Source organism: Dryobates pubescens, chromosome 11 (assembly GCF_014839835.1).
Source record: "Dryobates pubescens isolate bDryPub1 chromosome 11, bDryPub1.pri, whole genome shotgun sequence".
Classification (NCBI taxonomy): domain Eukaryota; kingdom Metazoa; phylum Chordata; class Aves; order Piciformes; family Picidae; genus Dryobates; species Dryobates pubescens.
Window position 1 is genome coordinate 34,928,734 of NC_071622.1, and position 18,447 is coordinate 34,947,180.

At 48.1% G+C, this 18,447-nt stretch overlaps 1 protein-coding gene across 2 annotated transcripts in view; it reads left to right on the forward strand.

Annotated features, from left to right (window-relative positions):
- Window positions 1-321: 321 nt before the first annotated feature.
- The window catches only part of PLPPR5 (phospholipid phosphatase related 5), a 76,118-nt gene continuing 57,992 nt past the window's right edge, over window positions 322-18,447 (forward strand). For both annotated transcript variants that reach the window (XM_009908088.2, XM_054165048.1), the window contains exon 1: window positions 322-740. In XM_009908088.2, coding sequence (XP_009906390.2) covers window positions 510-740 — 231 coding nt within the window. In that variant the 5' untranslated portion in view covers window positions 322-509. The remainder of the gene's footprint in view (window positions 741-18,447) is intronic.

Genomic DNA, 18,447 nt, shown 5'->3' on the forward strand with positions numbered 1-18,447 from the left:
CGGAGGCGGCTCGGGTAGTTCTGGGAGCTCCCCTGCCGGCGCACGCCGCTCATACAGGTGTGTGTCGGCGCAGAGGCGACCCATACGAGCCGGGGGAGAGTTCGCTCACGAGCCAGGGTGGCGGGGCCGTGCCGTGGAAGCCGTTCCGGGGGCAGAAACCTTCAGATTGGTCTTTACCGCCGGTGCGGAGCCTCCCCCTCGCTCACCCTCCGCCAGGGCCGGGGACCGGCGCGGTGGCCGCTCCCCGGGTGGGGCGGGGCGGAGCCGCCCCCCCCGCGGTCCGCGCTCCGCCCGCTGCACGAGCCGCGGCCGCGCCGGAGCCGCTGCCGGAGTGGCGGGCCCGGGTCGCGGTCCCCGCCCGCTCTGCCCTGCCCGCGCTCCCCGCCCCGCGTGCCCGACGCGCTGCCGCCTGCCACCGAGCCGCCTCCGCCCGCCGTGGATGCGGCCGGGGAGCGGGCGGAGCGCGGCGCCGGGGAGGGGGGCCGGCGCGGCTGCCGGAGCCCACGTACATGCGAGTGCCCTCTCCGCTCACCAGCATGCTTTACTTCCAGATGGTGATCATGGCAGGGACCGTGATGCTGGCTTACTATTTCGAGTACACGGACACCTTCACGGTCAACGTGCAAGGCTTCTTCTGCTACGAGGGCGCGTACCGAAAGCCCTACCCGGGCCCGGAGGACCGCAGCGCCGTGCCCCCGGTGCTTCTTTACTCGCTGACCGCAGGCGTGCCCGTGCTGGTGGTAAGCAGGGGCTGCCCGCACCGCCTCTCTGGCAACTTGTTGGGCTGGACCGGACCGGGCCGGGCCTCACCGCGGCCGGAGCGGCACCGCCGGCGGTGTAGCTGTGGGGTGGGCCCAGCGGGCGGGGACCCTCCGCGCTCCGGGCGCTGCGGGGCTGTATCTGGGCCGCTCGGGCCTCGGTGGGCAGCGCAGCCGAGACTGGCCCCGGCCGCAGCCGCTGCCCACCTCGCGCCTCCGAAGAGTATTTTTAGCTCCGCTTTATGTAACTGGCGGTGCCTGTGCTGCCAGCCCCCTTCGGCTCTTTTCGGTAAAAATAATCTTCCACGATTTGAAACGTGTATCCGTTGCAGATAGATGAATTAGAAAACCCCTCAGTCGCTTTTGCTTTCTCTCTTTTTTTTTTTTTTTTTTGGTGGGCTTTTAGAAAGCAAACTGATGTGCAAGGAGCAGGGAGGCAGTCCTGCTTGCTTTGGTTCTCTCCATATGTCAGCGTTACTGATGTGTGTGCACGCTAAGCCTGTGTGCCTCTAATTGGATATGATCTTCTGTCAGTCCGGTTTACACAGATGTGTTTAAGAGGAGGTCTATTCCATTAATTTGTCTTCGGATTTTGGGGGCGGGGGGGAACTATCTAAGAGGGGAAAGCAGTGATGTCTTCCCTTCAAGCTGTTGAATGTACTATTTGTGTTCTCAGCTAACAAGGGCATGAGAGCATAATTTAATAACCTATGAACATCATGTGCAGCAATGACTGAGAGGGAAGGAGATGGGATTATTTAACTATGGCTTTATATGGACCCACTAGGTGCATGCACGCTTACACATCCAACTCTTTAGAAGAGTTTATTTTAGAGAGCTGTGAGCATTAGAGTAATTAAGAAAAGAAGCCCAATAATGAGTGGTCTCATAAGACAGTGATAATCAGATTCCCAAGTGAGTTCATTTTCAGATCAATAAAAACAAAACATGAGAAGGTAATTCTTCATCAGAGTGATGTGGTGGTAACCCCAAACACAATTCCCTTCTGCATTTGTAGTGCCATGAGGTCTCAGATGGTATCCAGTGTAAACCCTCATGGCCAGGCTCAGCCTTAATATTTGAGACCTTGTTCTTTTTTCTCTGGGGACTGAGCTACATCATTTGACAGGGTATGCTATGTAGGCTCTTGGGTTTGTTTTCCTTCTGGTTTTAACACCAATTGGTTGACTGTTTTATGTACTTGTTTGTGTGCTTTTTTTTGAGCCTCCAAATGCTGTTGAGATCTTAACAGGGTTTTTCTGTTGCTGAGGTTTTTCTGCTCTTTGCATGTGGTGTTTGTTGGGCTTTTAATTCCATTTCTTCTGCGTGGCTCAGGAAGTTGTAACATCTCTTTTTCAGTGAAATGGATTGGTAGTTTCCCTTCGTTTCCTGCTATATGATTACATCAGAGAAATCACCATGACACTCTGGGTTAGCAGTCTTGTAATTAGCCTTTCTAAAAAGCTAATAATAGAATTTGATGGTATTTAACTCTGCTTCCTCTCCCAGTCACCAGTCTCTGGGGAAAATGACATGCAGTGGGAGGTCAGGGCATGGAAAATTGACACTGAAGGTGCCTGTGTTACACTTGCATATTCATTGTATTTTATTAAATGGAGAACTTAGCCCCTGAGAATCTGATGACTTCAACAGCCTGAAATCTAATCATTAACATTATTAAATAAAGGCAACATTTTCCAGGTTTCAGACAGAATTCTCTTCTGGCTTTCCTCTGGGCATTCCTCCTGGACATAGTGTTCATGTGGGATAGTTGTGCAGGCTATGGGCAGATAGGTGATAAGGTAATGTTTCTTCACCGAGGCGAATTGTGTGCTTTTAGGAGCAGTTGAAATTTGTTCTCCAAGTTTCAGAGTCTCATTGGATTCACCTCTGTTTAATATTTTCTCTTGTCTATGACAGTTTAGGCATAGATGTTCAGTGTAAATTTGGTTTGGTGTTTCTTTTTTCTGTGAATGAATTATACAAATGAACCATGCAACAGAGCTGTAGTTCTGCCTGTAAAGATGCAGGCGTAGACCAGTGGAGGAAATGGATTTCTCTGAATGAAGTTCTGCTATTTTTACCTCCAAATCATGATTGTCACGGAATATAGTTCATTAAATACTCTGATTTGTGAGGGGTTTTGGTTGGTTGGTTGGGTTTTTTGTTGGCTTTTTAAAGCTGCATTTTTTTCTTCTAGTTTGGCTGGGCTACATGCTGCTGCTGGTGTTTTGAGATAGAGCAACAGAGTCCTTGCCTTGGTGTTCAGGGTAACTGGTGTTATTTTGAGGGCTGGAACCTGTTGGGTTAGAGCCATAGCATGCTTCAAGGTAACCCAGGTTCTTTTAATGTGACTTAATTGCTGCATGACATGTGAGTTTTACTGGGAGTTGCTCTAAAATGAGAGAATACATGACTTTTTTCCAGTGACTTTCCACTTTCCATCCTGGCTATTAAAAAACCTGTAAAAGTCAAGTACTAGTAGCTGGGTCTGTCTTGATGAGATTCTCATCAGCAATGGGCATCCTGCTGCTGTGAGGCTGTGACACAGCTGCTCAGCCAGATCTGCAGTAGCAGACGTGAGCATCAAGCCGTGTGGTAGAGCTGACCGTGGTCACAATGTGTGCTGAGAAGTAAGTGATGAGCTGGGCCATTTGACAGGGATGTGCCTGTGATCACTATGTTCATCCTGGAAACTTTCCTATTCTTTAAATACTTTCAAATGCTGCTTCCTGCTAATGTATTCCTGCAGCACTGCTGCCACACTTCCATTCCCGAGTCCATCTGCTTCTCCATCCTCTCTCCCTCCATGTCATCTGAGGATAAATGCAACTGGCTATCAGGTCATAGGTCCTCAGGAGTCTGATCTTGGAAATGAGGTCTCAGGGATAGAGCAGAGACAGTTTGCTCTTCTGTAATGCTTGACCTGCAGGTGCTTTAATATGGGAGAGGAAAAGTGGGACTGAAGGGGGGGTTTGTACTCTGCTCTTGAGACTTACTGGACTTGTAACAGTCTTGGGCAAGTACTTGCAGAGTACTTGGTGAGCCCTGAAGTGGTCAGGCAGTTGGTCTAGATCTTTCAACTGAACCATTTTGTTCCACAATATCTCCTAGTCATGCAGCAGCTAGAATGAAGGCAAATTGTTGTGTTATCCACTTCAGCAGTCTGCTAACAGACACAGCTGCTTGAAGTCCCTGCAGCTTTAGAGGTGGATTCCATGAAAGTGTTCGGGTGGGATGGACATTCTGATGGAATGTGTCTTTACCCATGGCAGGGGGGTTGAAACCAGATCATCTCTAAGGTCCCTTCCAAACCATTCTGTGATTCATAGATAGAACAGCAATTGCAAGAAACCTACAGAGGAATCGAGTTGCTGTTCTGTGGAATGAGAAGAGTTTCTTCCTTTCCCTTTTTCTGGTTGGTTTCCCAGCTTCTCTGCAGGTTCCATTAATTGAAGCAGGTTACACTACAAGATTGCTTTTCTGTTTCCTATAGGATGTCTCTAAAGAGTATTTCTTGTCTGTAAAGTCTGTAGTTTGAGTTCTTCCACCAGAGAATTTTGAGGGGCCAAATGTTTTCATGTGTAGGCTGAAAACAACTGCAGCTTAACGGAATACGTGGAAGGTCTTCTAAGTCATACATTGAGGCACAGGTCAAGTAATGCCTTGAATGAGTAGATGTGTTTGCATAAGGAGTGTTAAGCAGACCAAAATACAGGTGATATTGAAACTGCAATCAGAAGAAGAATGTAAATTCCATAAGTAGGAGAGAGACTGTTTGCAAAGGCCTGCAGTGACAGGATGAGGGGCAATGGCTTCAAACTAGAGCAGAGCAGATTTAGATTGGATGTGAGGAAAAAAATTCTTTACTATGAGGGTAGTGGAACACTGGACAGGTTGCCCAGGCCTGAGTCCCCATCCCTGGAGGTATTTAAGGCGAAGCTCAACAAGGCCCTAGGCAACATGATGTAGCTGGGGATGTCCCTGCTGACTGCAGGGGGTTTGGACTGGATGACCTTTGGAGGCCCCTTCCAACCCAGACCATTCTATGGGATACTGTGATGGGAGAATGAGGCTTCCACACAGACAGTGCCCTTGTGGGTTCCCTTCCTCCCATTTCTCTTTGTCACTCATGATTGACAGAGTACTGCTGGCCCTGTGCTCCTGTCTTTGCTGCCTGTAGCATTGGCAGCCACAAATCTCTGCTAGGCCAAAGAAATGCTCAATACACCTCTTTTAAAAAAGAATAATAAAAAAGTCTTTAAGTCAAAGGTGGAGATGGCAAGAAATGCATCTTTGATTTGAGCCTGTCCATATATGTAATAAGCATAAGAGTGCTAGTTGAGAGCTGGATGCTATTTAAGCCATTTCCCAAAGTGCCACTTCTTGTTCAGTGGGCTGGTTGCTTTTTTAGACTTGTTATGACAGATGTAGTTTGGGAAATACATGTCAGGCTGATCCTTTAGCTTCCAGGAGAAATGCTTTGTAGAACAGTTAAAGAGGGACAGGGATCTGCTGGAGAGGGTCCAATGGAGGGCTATGAGGAGGATGATGAAGGGGCTGGAGCACTGCCTGATGAAGAGAGGCTGAGGGACCTGGGGCTTTTTAGTCTGGAAAAGAGAAGACTGAGAGGGGATTTAACAAATCTGAGGGCTGGGTGTCAGGAGGGGACAGGCTCTGCTCAGTTGCAGCCTGTGATAGGACAAGGGGCAATGGATGGAAATTACAGCACAGAAGGTTCCACCTCAGCTTGAGGGTCAGAGAGCACTGGAACAGGCTGCCCAATGAGGTTGTGGAGTCTCCTTCCCTGGAGACTTTCCATCCCTGTCTGGATGTGTTTCTGTGTGACCTGTACTAGATTGTGTGGTCCTGCTCTGGCAGCGGGGTTGGACTCGTTCTCTTTGGGTCCCTTTCAACCCCTGACATCCTGTGAACTGTGAGGCTAGTTTCTCATGTTTTAAAAAGCTCTGGAGTGATCAGGTTTTGCATTATTTTTTTCCTGGTAAATCTTCATAGTTTTGGCCTCTCAAAATGCTGTTAACTACACTTGAGTATCTCTTCATGAGTCCATGCATGAAGATGGATGTACCTAAAATGTCAAAACTGTGGAATCAAGTATAGGTGTAAAACTCGATGTATTGGACCTGACATGGACACTGACTATTGTGTAAAAGTCAGGAGGAGATAATGACACACTTCCATTAAGACATAAGAGGGACAGTGATCGACTGGTTAGAGTCCAACAGAGGGCTATGAGGATGCTGAAGGGACTGGAGCACTGCCTGGTGAGGGAAAGCTGAGGGGCTTGGTGGTGTTTAGTCTGAGAAAAGAAGACCGAGAGGAGATTGAATGAATGTAAATACTTGAGGGCTGGATGTCAAGAGGGAGGGGACAGGCTCTGCTCAGTTGCACCGTGTGGTAGGACAAAAGGTAATGGATATAAACTACAGCACAGGAGGTTCCACCTCAACGTGAGAAGGAACTTCTTCACTGAGGGTCACAGAGCGCTGGAACCTCTCCTCAGAGAGGTTCAACCTGTTCCAGTGTCTCACCACCCTCCTAACACCCAATCTGAATCTACCCACTACACATCCTAAAAAGTCCCTCCCCAGTTTTATTGTAGCCCCCTTAAGATACTCTAAGATCACAATAAGGTCTCCTGGGAGCCTTCTCTTCTCTAGACTGAACAGCCCCAACTCTGTCAGTCTGTCTCCATAGGAGTGGTGCTGCAGCCCTCTGATCATCCTTGTGGTCCTTCTTCTACTTATTTAATGTATTTATTCATTTTAATATACTGAATGGATGCTAAAAGCTGACACATCCCAAACATTGAATGGATGTTAAGAATGGAGCATTCTGCCTTCAGGTTAGCTGTAGTCAGTAACTTTCTCCTTTCTGATCATTTGAGGAAGGAATTTTGAAGCCTGGGAAGGAAGGCTGTAGGGTGAGAGATGCGACATCATTGCTCATGCTTCAAATTTCTCTACCCTGGTAATAGAAGAAAATAACAAGATAATTCTGTGAATACTGAGAAAAGATAGCACTGATTTCCTAAATCTCCTCTTTATTCTTCAGTGTCTTTATTAATCTCTTAATAGTTCTAGGTCTGCATAGCTCAAGAGTAGTTGAAAGGTATGTAGAGACCTGAAGGAGATGCACTACTTGTTTTCAGCACATAGATCTAGCTGATGTGATTTGGCATACTCTGACCTCACCCTTCCTTTTTGAACCTGCTAGTGCCTATTTTCCTTCTGGCACCTATGATTCTGTGTGCTGTGGCATCAGGGGCTGATCAGATTTTATCAGGCTGAGTTATTAAAAGAGCAGCCTTTAGTTAACCTTTAGTTTGCTGCTCCACTCTGATATAACTTAATGCTGTACATGAAAAGGGTGCTGGGTTATCATCACCTCAAAGTATTCTGTTACCTGTTTTCCTTAAAGAAAAACACAACCTAGGATCAAAGTTCTGAAAGAGAAATACTTCTGGAAATGTCCTCTGTGAATTTGCTGTGCCAGGAGTCTCTCAATTCATTCATACCTGAGTTCTGTAGATGGTTTTCATTCCTGACCATAGTCAGAAACAAGCTCTGCCTTCACAAATGTTTCTTCCATTGGATGAGCCAGGGAATTATAGGCCCATCAGCCTGACCTCAGTGCCAGGCAAGGTTATGGAACAGGTCATCTTGAGTGCAATCACACAGCACTTACAGGATGGCCAAGGGATCAGGCCCAGCCAGCATGGGTTTAGGAAGGGCAGGTCCTGCCTGACCAACCTGATCTCCTTCTATGATCAGGTGACTGCCTGGTGGATGTGGGGCAGGCTGTGGATGTGGTCTACCTGGACCTCAGCAAGGCCTTTGACAACGTCCCCCACAGCAAACTCCTGGTCAAGCTGTCAGCCCATGGCTTGGATAGCAGCACTGTGTGCTGGGTCAGGAACTGGCTGGAGGGCTGAGCCCAGAGAGTGGTGGTGAATGGTGCCACATCCAGCTGGCAGCCAGTCACCAGTGGTGTCCCCCAGGGATCAGTGCTGGGCCCCATCCTCTTTAACATTTTTATTGATGATCTGGATGAGGTTATTGAGTCCATCATCAGTAAGTTTGCAGATGACACCAAGCTGGGGGCAGGTGTTGATCTGTTAGAGGGTAGGAGAGCTCTGCAGAGGGACATTGACAGGCTGGACAGATGGGCAGAGTCCAAGGGCATGAGACTGAACACATCTAAGTGGCCTGGATCATCAATAATGTGGCCAGCAGGAGCAGGGAGGTCATTCTGCCCTGTGCTCAGCACTGGTTAGGCCACACCTTGAGTACTGTGTCCAGTTCTGGACCCCTCCATTTAAGAAAGATGTTGAGTTGCTGGAATGTGTCCAGAGAAGGGCAACAAGGCTGGGGAGGGGTTTGGAGCACAGCCTTGTGAGGAGAGGCTGAAGGAGTTGGGGGTGTTTAGGCTGGAGAAGAGGAGGCTCAGGGGAGACCTTCTTGCTGTCTACAGCTACCTGAAAGGAGGTTGTAGCCAGGTGGGGGTTGGTCACTTCTCCCAGGCAGCCAACCAGCACCAGAACAAGAGGACACAGTCTAAAGCTGCACCAGGGGAGGTTTAGGCTGGATGTTAGGAAGACGTTCTTCACAGACAGAGAGATTGGCCATTGGAATGTGCTGCCCAGGGAGGTGGTGGAGTCACCATCACTGGAGGTGTTTAGGAAGAGACTGGATGGGGTGCTTGGTGCCATGGTTTAGTTGATTAGATGGTATTGGGTGATAGGTTGGACTTGATGATCTCAAAGGTCTCTTCCAACCTGGTTAATTCTATATATTTGTTCTATTTCATGTCTGGTACCAAGTCATTTCAGCTTCTGTGCCCACTTGGGTACTAATGGAAAATCTAAAGCACAGGGGCAAATCTGAACTGATTCTTTCTCCTGCTCTGCTGCTTGCAGTGGAAGTAGCCTCTGTGCTTCCTGAAGGAGATTAAGCTGTTCTGTCACTTGTGCCAGAAAGAAATCAAGGAAACTTGATAAATAATGCAAGGATGCACAGCTGCCAGCAGCTCTGTGTTACAGGGCAAAAATTCTAAGAATATCACAGAGCTATTCAGGTTGGAAAAGAGCCTCAGGATCACCAAGTCTAACCCAGAACCCTACTCTAAAAGGTTCTCCCCTAAACCATATCCCCAAGCACCACATCCAAACCACTTCTAAACACATCCAGGGTTGGTGACTACACCACCTCCCTGGGCAGCACATTCCAATGGCCAGTTGCTCTTTCTGTGAAGAACTTTCTCCTCACCTCCAGCCTAAACCTCCCCTGGTGCAACTTGAGACTGTGTCCTCTTGTTCTGGTGCTGGTTGCCTGACTGGGAGAAGAGGCCAACCCCCACCTGGCTACAACCTCCTTTCAGGTAGTTGTAGACAGCAAGAAGGTCTCCCCTGAGCCTCCTCCTCTCCAGGCTAAACACCCCCAGCTCCCTCAGCCTCTCCTCATAGGGCTGTGCTCCAGACCCCTCCCCAGCTTTGTTGCCCATCTCTGGACACGTTCAAGTATCTCAGTGTCCTTAAATGGAGGAGCCCAGAACTGCACACAGTACTCAAGGTGTGGCCTAACCAGTGCCTAACCAGCACAGGGCAGAATGACTTCCCTGCTCCTGCTGGCCACACTATTGCTGATCCAGGCCAGGATGCCATTGGCCTTCTTGGCCACCTGGGCACACTGCTGGCTCATGTTCAGCTGCTGTCCACCAGTACCCCCAGGTCCCTCTCTGCCTGGCTGCTCTCCAGCCACTCTGACCCCATCCTTGTGTTTCAACTAGTGTGCACAGCTGCAGCTTCTTTTCCATTAATAGTTTTCTTCTTCCATTCTAACATTTTTTGGGGTGAGATGGGAGGGAGAAACAAATGAGTGTAAAGCCTGCTACTTTTTTAAAGGGTGCAAGCCCTGGGGACCTTCAGAAAACAGCTTTGGTTTGGGGTTTTTTTTTGGAAGTGGGGAATGCCATCAGGAGATGTTAAAGCTAAGGGACTATTTATATCCTGCCCTTTCTTTGAGAAGAGCTAATTGCATTGCAACTTTACTTAAGGATAACAAAATCACACTGTTAAGGTCTGCAGTAACTGTGCACCAGATGCCAGCATTGGCCTGTTGGGACACATAGCAAAAAAAAATGCATGGCTTGATACTCTGATGCTGTGTTTACCCTGTAATGTAAACCCACTAATCCAACAGAGCTGTAACCAGGAGAAACAATGAAAGATTCAGAACCATTGTGGGGGCTTGGGGGGAATTCTACTTGATCTGTCTGTGGTCGTCTTGTGCTATGATGGCTTACATGAGCACTGCCTGCAAAGGTTGTATTTATACTTCAAATTATCATGAAATAGTTAGGGTTGGAAGGGGCCTCAAGGATCATCCAGCTCCAACTCTCCTGCCATGGGCAGGGACACCTCCCACTACATCAGGTTGCCCACAGTCACATCCAGCCTGGCCTTCAAAACCTCCAGGGATGAGGCTTCCACCACCTCCCTGGGTAACCTCTTCCAGTGTCTCACCACCCTCATGGGGAAGAACTTCTTCCTAACATCCAATCTGAATCTACCCATTTCTAGTTTTTTTTTTCATTCCCCCCAGTTCTGTCACTCCCTGACACCCTCAAAAGTTCCTCCCCAGCTTTCTTGTAGCCCCCTTCAGATACTGGAAGGCCACAAGAAGGTCTCCTCAGAGCCTTCTCTTCTCCAGACTGAACAGCCCCAAATGTCTCAGTCTGTCTCCATAGGAGAGGAGCTCCAACCCTCTAGTCATCCTCATGGCACTTCTCTGGACGTGTTCCAGCACCTCCAGATCCTTCTTGTTGTAGAGGCTCCAGAACTGGACACAGTGCTCCAGGTGGGGTCTCACCAGAGTGGAGTAGAGGGAGAGAATCGCTTCCCTCGGCCTGCTGGCTATGCTTCTCTTGATGCAGCCCAGGATGTGATTTGCTTTCTGGGCTGCAAGTGCACACTGCTGGCTCATGTTGAGCTTCTCCTCCACCAGCACCCCCAAGTCCCTTTTCTTCAGGGCTGCTCTCAATCCAGTCCCTGCCCAGCCTATAGTGGTGCTTGGGATTGCCCCCGACCTTGCACTTGGTCTTGTTGAACTCCATGAGGTTGACTTGGCCCCAGCTCTGCAGCCTGTCCAGGTCCCTCTGGATGTATCCCTTCCCTCCAGCCTGGCTGCTGCACCACACAGCTTGGTGTCATTGGTGAACTTGCCGTGGGTGCCTCGATGCCACTGCCCATGTTGCAGACAGAGATGTTAAGCAAGACTGGTCCCAGGACTGCAGCATTTCTGATGTGCTTTCTATGCATCTTATTTACAAACACTGACACAACCCAGGCCATAAGCTCCATCCCTTGATGGGCCCTTTGGAAGTAAAGTGACAGGCAGATGTGAGCAGGGCAGATAGGGTTCTGTTTGCAACAGATGAATGCCTGCTTGTCCTGTAAATGGTGCATTATGTTTAAGGGAGGAAATAGTTAATCCAACTAATACTACATGTTTGGGGAATTTATTTGCATTGTTTGTAATCTGAGATAGTAGGCTTGAAGCAATCAGTGTCTCAATTAAACAGTTCTTGCTGGCTGGACATCCTGCAGGATTGAGGAGATGGGTGCCCATGTGATACATAATAAACGACAGCCAAAGTAGAACCATAAGTAGCTTTAGCTGTATTTTCCTGCCTTAAAAGCAGTGTGATGTTTAAAAAGCTTCCCCAAGCCTTTGCAGCATCTCTCAGATGCAGTGAAGTGAGTGATGGCCCAGTTACCATCATAAATGCTGCTTATTTAGCTGAGGTGTGGTACCTCAGGGGTTGCAAATAAAAAGCTTGGCTGAGTTGGCTACACCACATGTTCAGAACTCAGAAGAGATGTACATGTGGTGTGCTGTTTTACTGGGGAATAAACAAGCCAATAAACATCCTAGTCCTTAACATCAGTGCATAGCACAGAGAATGTGGTATTGGAGAGAGACTGTGAAAGCAAAAGCCACAACACTGGCTTTGCAAAGACCACTTCTACTCATAGAATCACAGAATTGTTAGGGTTGGAAGGGACCTCCAAAGTTCATCCAACCACTCTGCCATGGGCAGGGACACCTCACACTACAGCAGGTTGCTCACAGCCACCTCCAGCCTGGCCTTCAAAACCTCCAGGGATGAGGCTTCCACCACCTCCCTGGGCAACCTCTTCCAGTGTCTCACCACCCTCATGCTGAAGAATTTCTTCCTGACATCCAATTTGAATCTACCCATTTCTAGTTTTTGTTTTCCATTCTCCCCAGTCCTATCACTCCCTGACACCCTAAAAAGTCTCTCCCCAGCTTTCTTGTAGCCCCCTTCAGATACTGGAAGGCCACAAGAAGGTCTCCTTGGAGCCTTCTCTTCTCCAGACTGAATAGCCCCAAATCGCTCAGTCTGTCCTCACAGGAGAGGAGCTCCAGCCCTCTGATCAGCCTCGTGGCCCTTCTCTGGACACCTTCCAGCACCTCCAGATCCTTCTTGTAATAGGGGCTCCAGAACTGGACACAGTGCTCCAGCTGGGGTCTCACCAGAGCAGAATAGAGGAGAATCACCTCCCTCGCCCTGCTGGCCACACTTCTCTTGCTGCAGCCCAGGCTCTGGTTGGCTTTCTGGGCTGCAAGTGCACACTGCTGGCTCATGTTGAGCTTCTCCTCTACCAGCACCCCCAAGGCCTTTTCTATAGGGCTGCTCTCAAGCCAGTCCCTGCCCAGCCTATTGCTTGGGATTGCTGTGACCCAGATGCAGGACCTTGCACTTGGTCTTGTTGAACCTCATGAGGTTGTCATGGGCTCAGCTCTGCAGCCTGCAGGCTGGAATATATTTATTTTCAAGGTAAAGTGCTGATAAATCTCCAGCAGAGATTTTACTACATGAAGATTTATTAATTTTTTTTAATGTACTGTTAATCTAACAAATTGTTCAGCACTGCTGCACAACTGTCTCTTGGTCCTGGATGCTGTTTCCTGTGGCATCATCAAAGAATTACCGGGTTACCCTGGGTGAAAACTCAGTAGGCTGTGGGTCCACACCTTTACATTCTGAGCAACAGACACAGTTGCCTGTAATTTTGAATGTCTTGTATTAATTGCTTCATCCAGGGATCTGTGTTGGGCTCCATGCTGTTCAATAGCTTTATTGATGATCTGGATGAGGGTATCGAGTCCATCATCAGTAAGTTTGCAGCTGACACCAAGCTGGGGGCAGGTGTTGATCTGTTAGAGGGTGGGAGAGCTCTGCAGAGGGACCTTGCCAGGCTGGACAGATGGGCAGAGTCCAAGGGCATGAGATTCTAAACATCTAAGAGCCAAGTTCTACACTTTGGCCACAACCACCTGATGCAGTGCTACAGGCTGGGGTCAGAGTGGCTGGAAAGCAGCCAGGCAGAGAGGGACCTGGGGGTATTGGTCAACCACACATGAGCCAGCAGTGTATCCAGGTGGCTAAGAAAGGCCAATGGCATCCTGGCCTGGATCAGCAATAGTGTGGCCAGCAGGAGCAGGGAAGTCATTCTGCCCTGTGCTCAGCACTGGATAGGCCACACCTTGAGTCCTGTGTCCAGTTCTGGGCCCCTCAGTTTAGGGAAGATGTTGAGTTGCTGGAAGGTGTCCAGAGAGGGGCAACAAAGCTGGGGAAGGGTTTGGAACACAGCCCTGTGAGGAGAGGCTGAGGGAGCTGGGATTGCTTAGCCTGGAGAAGAGGAGGCTCAGGGGAGACCTTCTTGCTGTCTACAACTACCTGAAAGGAGGTTGTAGCCAGGTGGGGGTTGGTCACTTCTCCCAGGCAGGCAACCAGCACCAGAACAAGAAGATACAATCTCAAGCTGCACCAGGGAAAGTTTAGGCTGGAGGTGAGGAGAAAGTTCATCACAGAAAGAGCAATTGGCCATTGGCATGTGCTGCCCAGGGAGGTGGTGGAGTCCCCATCACTGGAGGTGTTTAAGAAAAGCCAGGACGAGGAGCAGTGCCATGGTTTAATTGATTAGTTAGGGTTGGGTGATCAGTTGGACTTGATGATCTTGGAGGTCTCTTCCAACCTGGCTGGTTCTGTGATAATTATCCATTGTGTAATTATGGTATAGTCTCTATCTCTCTGAAAGCTTCATTAACCCTGCATGCTTGTTACTGCAGAACAGATTGTAAATGCAGTCTGGCTGTGTCCTTTCTTCTCTGCAGATACTGCTTGATGCTTGCTCTTGTAGGGTTAAGGAGTGTATGTATGATGCATTCCTTCCTGAACTGATTTTTTGTTGTTGTTTCCTTACTAATAATAATAAAGAAAGCTGTCAAGAGCAAAACCCAACCCAGCAGTATCCTGCTGCTCTGATTATTATTTTTTTTGCCTTTCTCTATGTAACATTTTGGAATGCTCCTTGTTTTAGGCTTGTAGGTTTCATGCTGTCTCTAAGAGGCATCTGAGTCATGTATTTATTTAGTTATTTTGCCATTCAAACTCTGAATAATATTCTGAGGTCTGGTTTTGGTCAAGTTGTAGTCTGCCTCTTCCTTCATAAATCCAGTATCAAGTATTAGAACCAGTGGTGCAGCTTATCTTCCCAGTGTAGTTCATTTGGGTGGTTACAGGGATTTCTGTGGCCTGTCCGTAGCAATTTAGGGTTCAGACATGACTGAATTAATTCTGCTTAAAGATTTGTTTGATCATGGGTCAGCTGAGCTGCAGGAACCAACCATGAGCAGCTTGCAGCCTGTGGGGAGCATGAGGTGAGGTCTCTGAGCTGGACCTGCTTTAATTAAGACTCAGGCCAATAGATAATACCTTTCTGGATCTTTCTGGATCTTGCAGCATGGATGTGCAGGCTGCCCAGTAACATGGTCCTGCTGCCAAGGGGGGACCTCATACAGTCAGACTGCTCCTGGCTGATGCCTGGAGTCTGACCTCCCACTTTACAGAGGTGCCTGTCTCTGTATGTAAGTCCATTTCTGCACAGAATAGCGTGTGGACATGCCCAAGTGGCAGCACATACTTAGCAGTTTGATCATGCTAACATTAATCTGAGCTTGGTCTTTCTCCACTGTTCAGTTTCTACCTCTCCTCTTCCTATGGGGGAGTGTCCTTGGACCACTTGGGTTGTATCTGGGATTCTACCATGAGGGTAGGCTTGAGATGCTGCCATCATGTGCTCAAACTGCACAGACCTAAGTCTGAGCATTCAAGAGGCTGGAGGGAGGAATGAGAGCCTTATGCTGCATTGTACTGTGGGCCACAAGCATGCTCCTGTGAATGGTGGTGAGGACAGTGTGGCTGTCACAGTGGTTGTCCTTGTGATTCAGAGGTCTGCAGCTGGCACAATGAATATATGGAGCTGGATTGAGAGCTCTGTCAGGCTTTTCCTTGATAAAGGGATCTGGCCACACCAGCAGGATGTAGCTTTAGCCTTTACTGTCTAGCTGCCAAGTGACCATTGTGAAACTTGTAAAGCACTGGGAGATTTGTGCATGAGAAATTACATGAGTTAGGTATGTACTAATTGTCAATTAATTACCTTGGTGTTGGTGAGATTTACTCCCATGCTTCAGTGTTATCTGAAATAGCAAGGCTTCCCTGAGTTAGAATCACAGAATGTTAGGGGCTGGAAGGGACCTCCAAAGCTCATCCAGTCCAACCCCTGCCAGAGCAGGAGCACCTAAAGCAGGTCACACAGGAAGGCATCCAGGCAGGTTTTGAATATCTGCAGAGAGGAAGACTCCACAACCCCCCTGGGCAGCCTGTTCCAGTGTTCCATCACCCTCACAGGGAAACAATTTTTCCTCATGTTTCATGGAACTTCCTATGCCTCAACCTCTACCATTGCCCCTTGTGCTGGCATTGGGCATCACCCAGCAGAGCCTGGCTCCATTCCCTGGGCACTCACTCTGCACATCTTTATCAACAGGAATGAGGTCACCTCTCAGGCTTCTCCTCTCCAAGCTACAGAGCCTCAGCTCCCTCAGTCTCTCCTCATAAGGAAGATGTTCCACTCCTTTAATCATTTTTGTGGCTCTGCACTGGACTCTCTCAAGCATTTCCCTGAGGTCCTTCCTGAACAAAGGTGCCCAGAACTGGAGACAATATTCCAGACGTGTCCTCACCAGTACAGAGTAGAGGGGGAAGAAAACCTACTAACCACAGCCCTTCTAATCCACCCCAGAATGGCATTGGCCTTCTTGGCCACAAGAACACATTGCTGGCTCATGGTCATCCTCCCATCTGCTAGGACCCCCAGGTCCTTTTCCCCTTCACTGCTCTCCAACAGGTCAGTCCCAACCTATCCTGCTCCATGGGGTTGTCCTTTCCCAGGTGCAAGACTCTCCCCTTGCCCTGGTTGAATTTCATCAAATTTCTCCCTGCCCAGCTCTCAGCCTGTCTGCAATGGGGTGTGTGAATGAGGGTGGTGCTGACTGAATCTTTCCTGGAAGCATGTTGTCAGTATTGCAGTTTTACTCAATATTCCTTTTGTTCATGAACTTATTGTAGTTCTGTGTTTAGAAGTAGAAGGAAACAATAAAGCACAGACTACTTTCACTGACAACTCAGTGTATTTACGTGTGCATGTGTGTGTGCCAGAAACCTGTCATGTTTACATGGCTGATTTATAGCCATAGTTTAGTTCACATGTGCTTTTGACCTTGAATGCCAATGGTCTGAAAGTAATGCCTGAAAGGATTAGTTCACCACTGCAGAATGCCTAAAAGGGTTATTGCATCACTGAATGGAAGAGCACCTTTTAGCACAACATTCTTTAACTTCAGTCTGGAGAAGAGAAGGCTCTGAGGAGACCTTCTTGTGGCCTTCCAGTATCTGAAGGGGGCTACAAGAAAGCTGGGGAGAGACTTTTTAGGGTGTCAGGGAGTGATAGGACTGGGGGGAATAGAGCAAAACTAGAAATGGGTGTATTGAGACTGGATGTTAGGAAGAAATTCTTCAGCATGAGGGTGGTGAGACACTGGAAGAGGTTGCCCAGGGAGGTGGTGGAAGCCTCATCCCTGGAGGTTTTTCAGGCCAGGCTGGATGTGGCTGTGAGCAACCTGCTGTAGTGTGAGGTGTCCCTGCCCATGGCAGGGGGCTTGGAACTGGATGATCCTTGAGGTCCCTTCCAACCCTAACAATTCTATGATTCTTTCTAGTGACTAACTTATGTTGCTCAACTACAGAGTGATTACACCCAACAGTGGTGAAAACCACAATGTGTGTTCACACATTGGTGTAACAGTTATGTAGCTTTTCACATACCCCTTTATTGTCTTCACAGAGAAGACCAAATGCCAGCTCCTTTAAAATCTGCCTTCCAGACAGCCAGTGTCAAAGCTTCCTGAGATCTGAATGTTTAAAATAGACTCATTCATCCTTAAAACACTTCTCTTGCCCCTGGATGTTTTTAGGGAGGTATTTGATAAAGCCAGCCACGTGTTTGCTATTCCTTTACAGATCTGTGCAAAGTAGATGATCCTTGTTAAGGTAAACCATCACATCCTGGTTTAGTAGTGGAAGGAGGCAGTCACATATCGAAGAGAAGGAGCTGGCCTTGCTTTGGCCAATAGGCTTCACAGTTTTCAGAATGCTATTGCAGGCCTAAAAGAGCTGTTTCTATGCTCTGGTGTCTTCACAGCCAAGTGTACAATCTCCCCTCTGTCTTGTAGGCATTTCCTGTACTAGGAATTTTTCGCTGAAATTTCCCACTCTTGCAGCTCCTATTTCAGCTCATTGGCTTCTGTGCTAATGAGGGCACTTGGGACTTCCTCCTAATTCAAGCACTGCATTGTGCAAACTCCTGAACAGGGTTAGACAACATAGTGTTGCCAGCTGCACGTCTGCAGCCATCTGGGTTTGGGGCAGGAGCAGTAAAATAGACATTGTGTAGCGGCGTTGGAAGAGTGACGAGGGTGCTGCAAATCATGTTTGCAGAAAACCATAAAGTAAATGCCCCACATTTGATCTCCAGGGTATGCAGAACTGTTGCTGAAATGGACTTTCTGTATCTATCACACAAGGACAAATGGGGTATGCAGTGTTCTGTGTAAAAGCTTAGTGGCTGCTTCACTGCCACTGCATTAAGAGGCAAGTAATAACTGAAGCTTCCCATGCTCAGGCATAGTTCTCTGCTCCCAGTTCTTTGCCTTGATTAAGGTTCTGTTTATGATTAAACATTGTTTCAGTATATTAATTTATTAGAACAACTTTCTTCAGGAGAAACAGCTGTGCCCTGGCAGATTATGGCTTTGAAGTATGAGGAAAGATCCTGCAATCATAGAATGGTTTGCATTGGGAGGGTCTATAAAGAGCATATAGTTGCAACCCTCCTGCCATGTGCAGGGACACCTTTTACTAGTCCAGGCTGCTCAGGGCCCCATGCAATGCAGAAATGGACTTTCTGTATCTATCACACAAGGACAAATGGGGTATGCAGTGTTCTGTGTAAAAGCTTAGTGGCTGCTTCACTACCACTGCATTAAGAGGCAAGTAATAACTGAAGCTTCCCATGCTCAGGCATAGTTCTCTGCTCCCAGTTCTTTGCCTTGATTAAGGTTCTGTTTATGATTAAACATTGTTTCAGTATATTAATTTATTAGACCAACTTTCTTCAGGAGAAGCAACTGTGCACTGGCAGATTATGGCTTTGAAGTATGAGGAAAGATCCTACAAT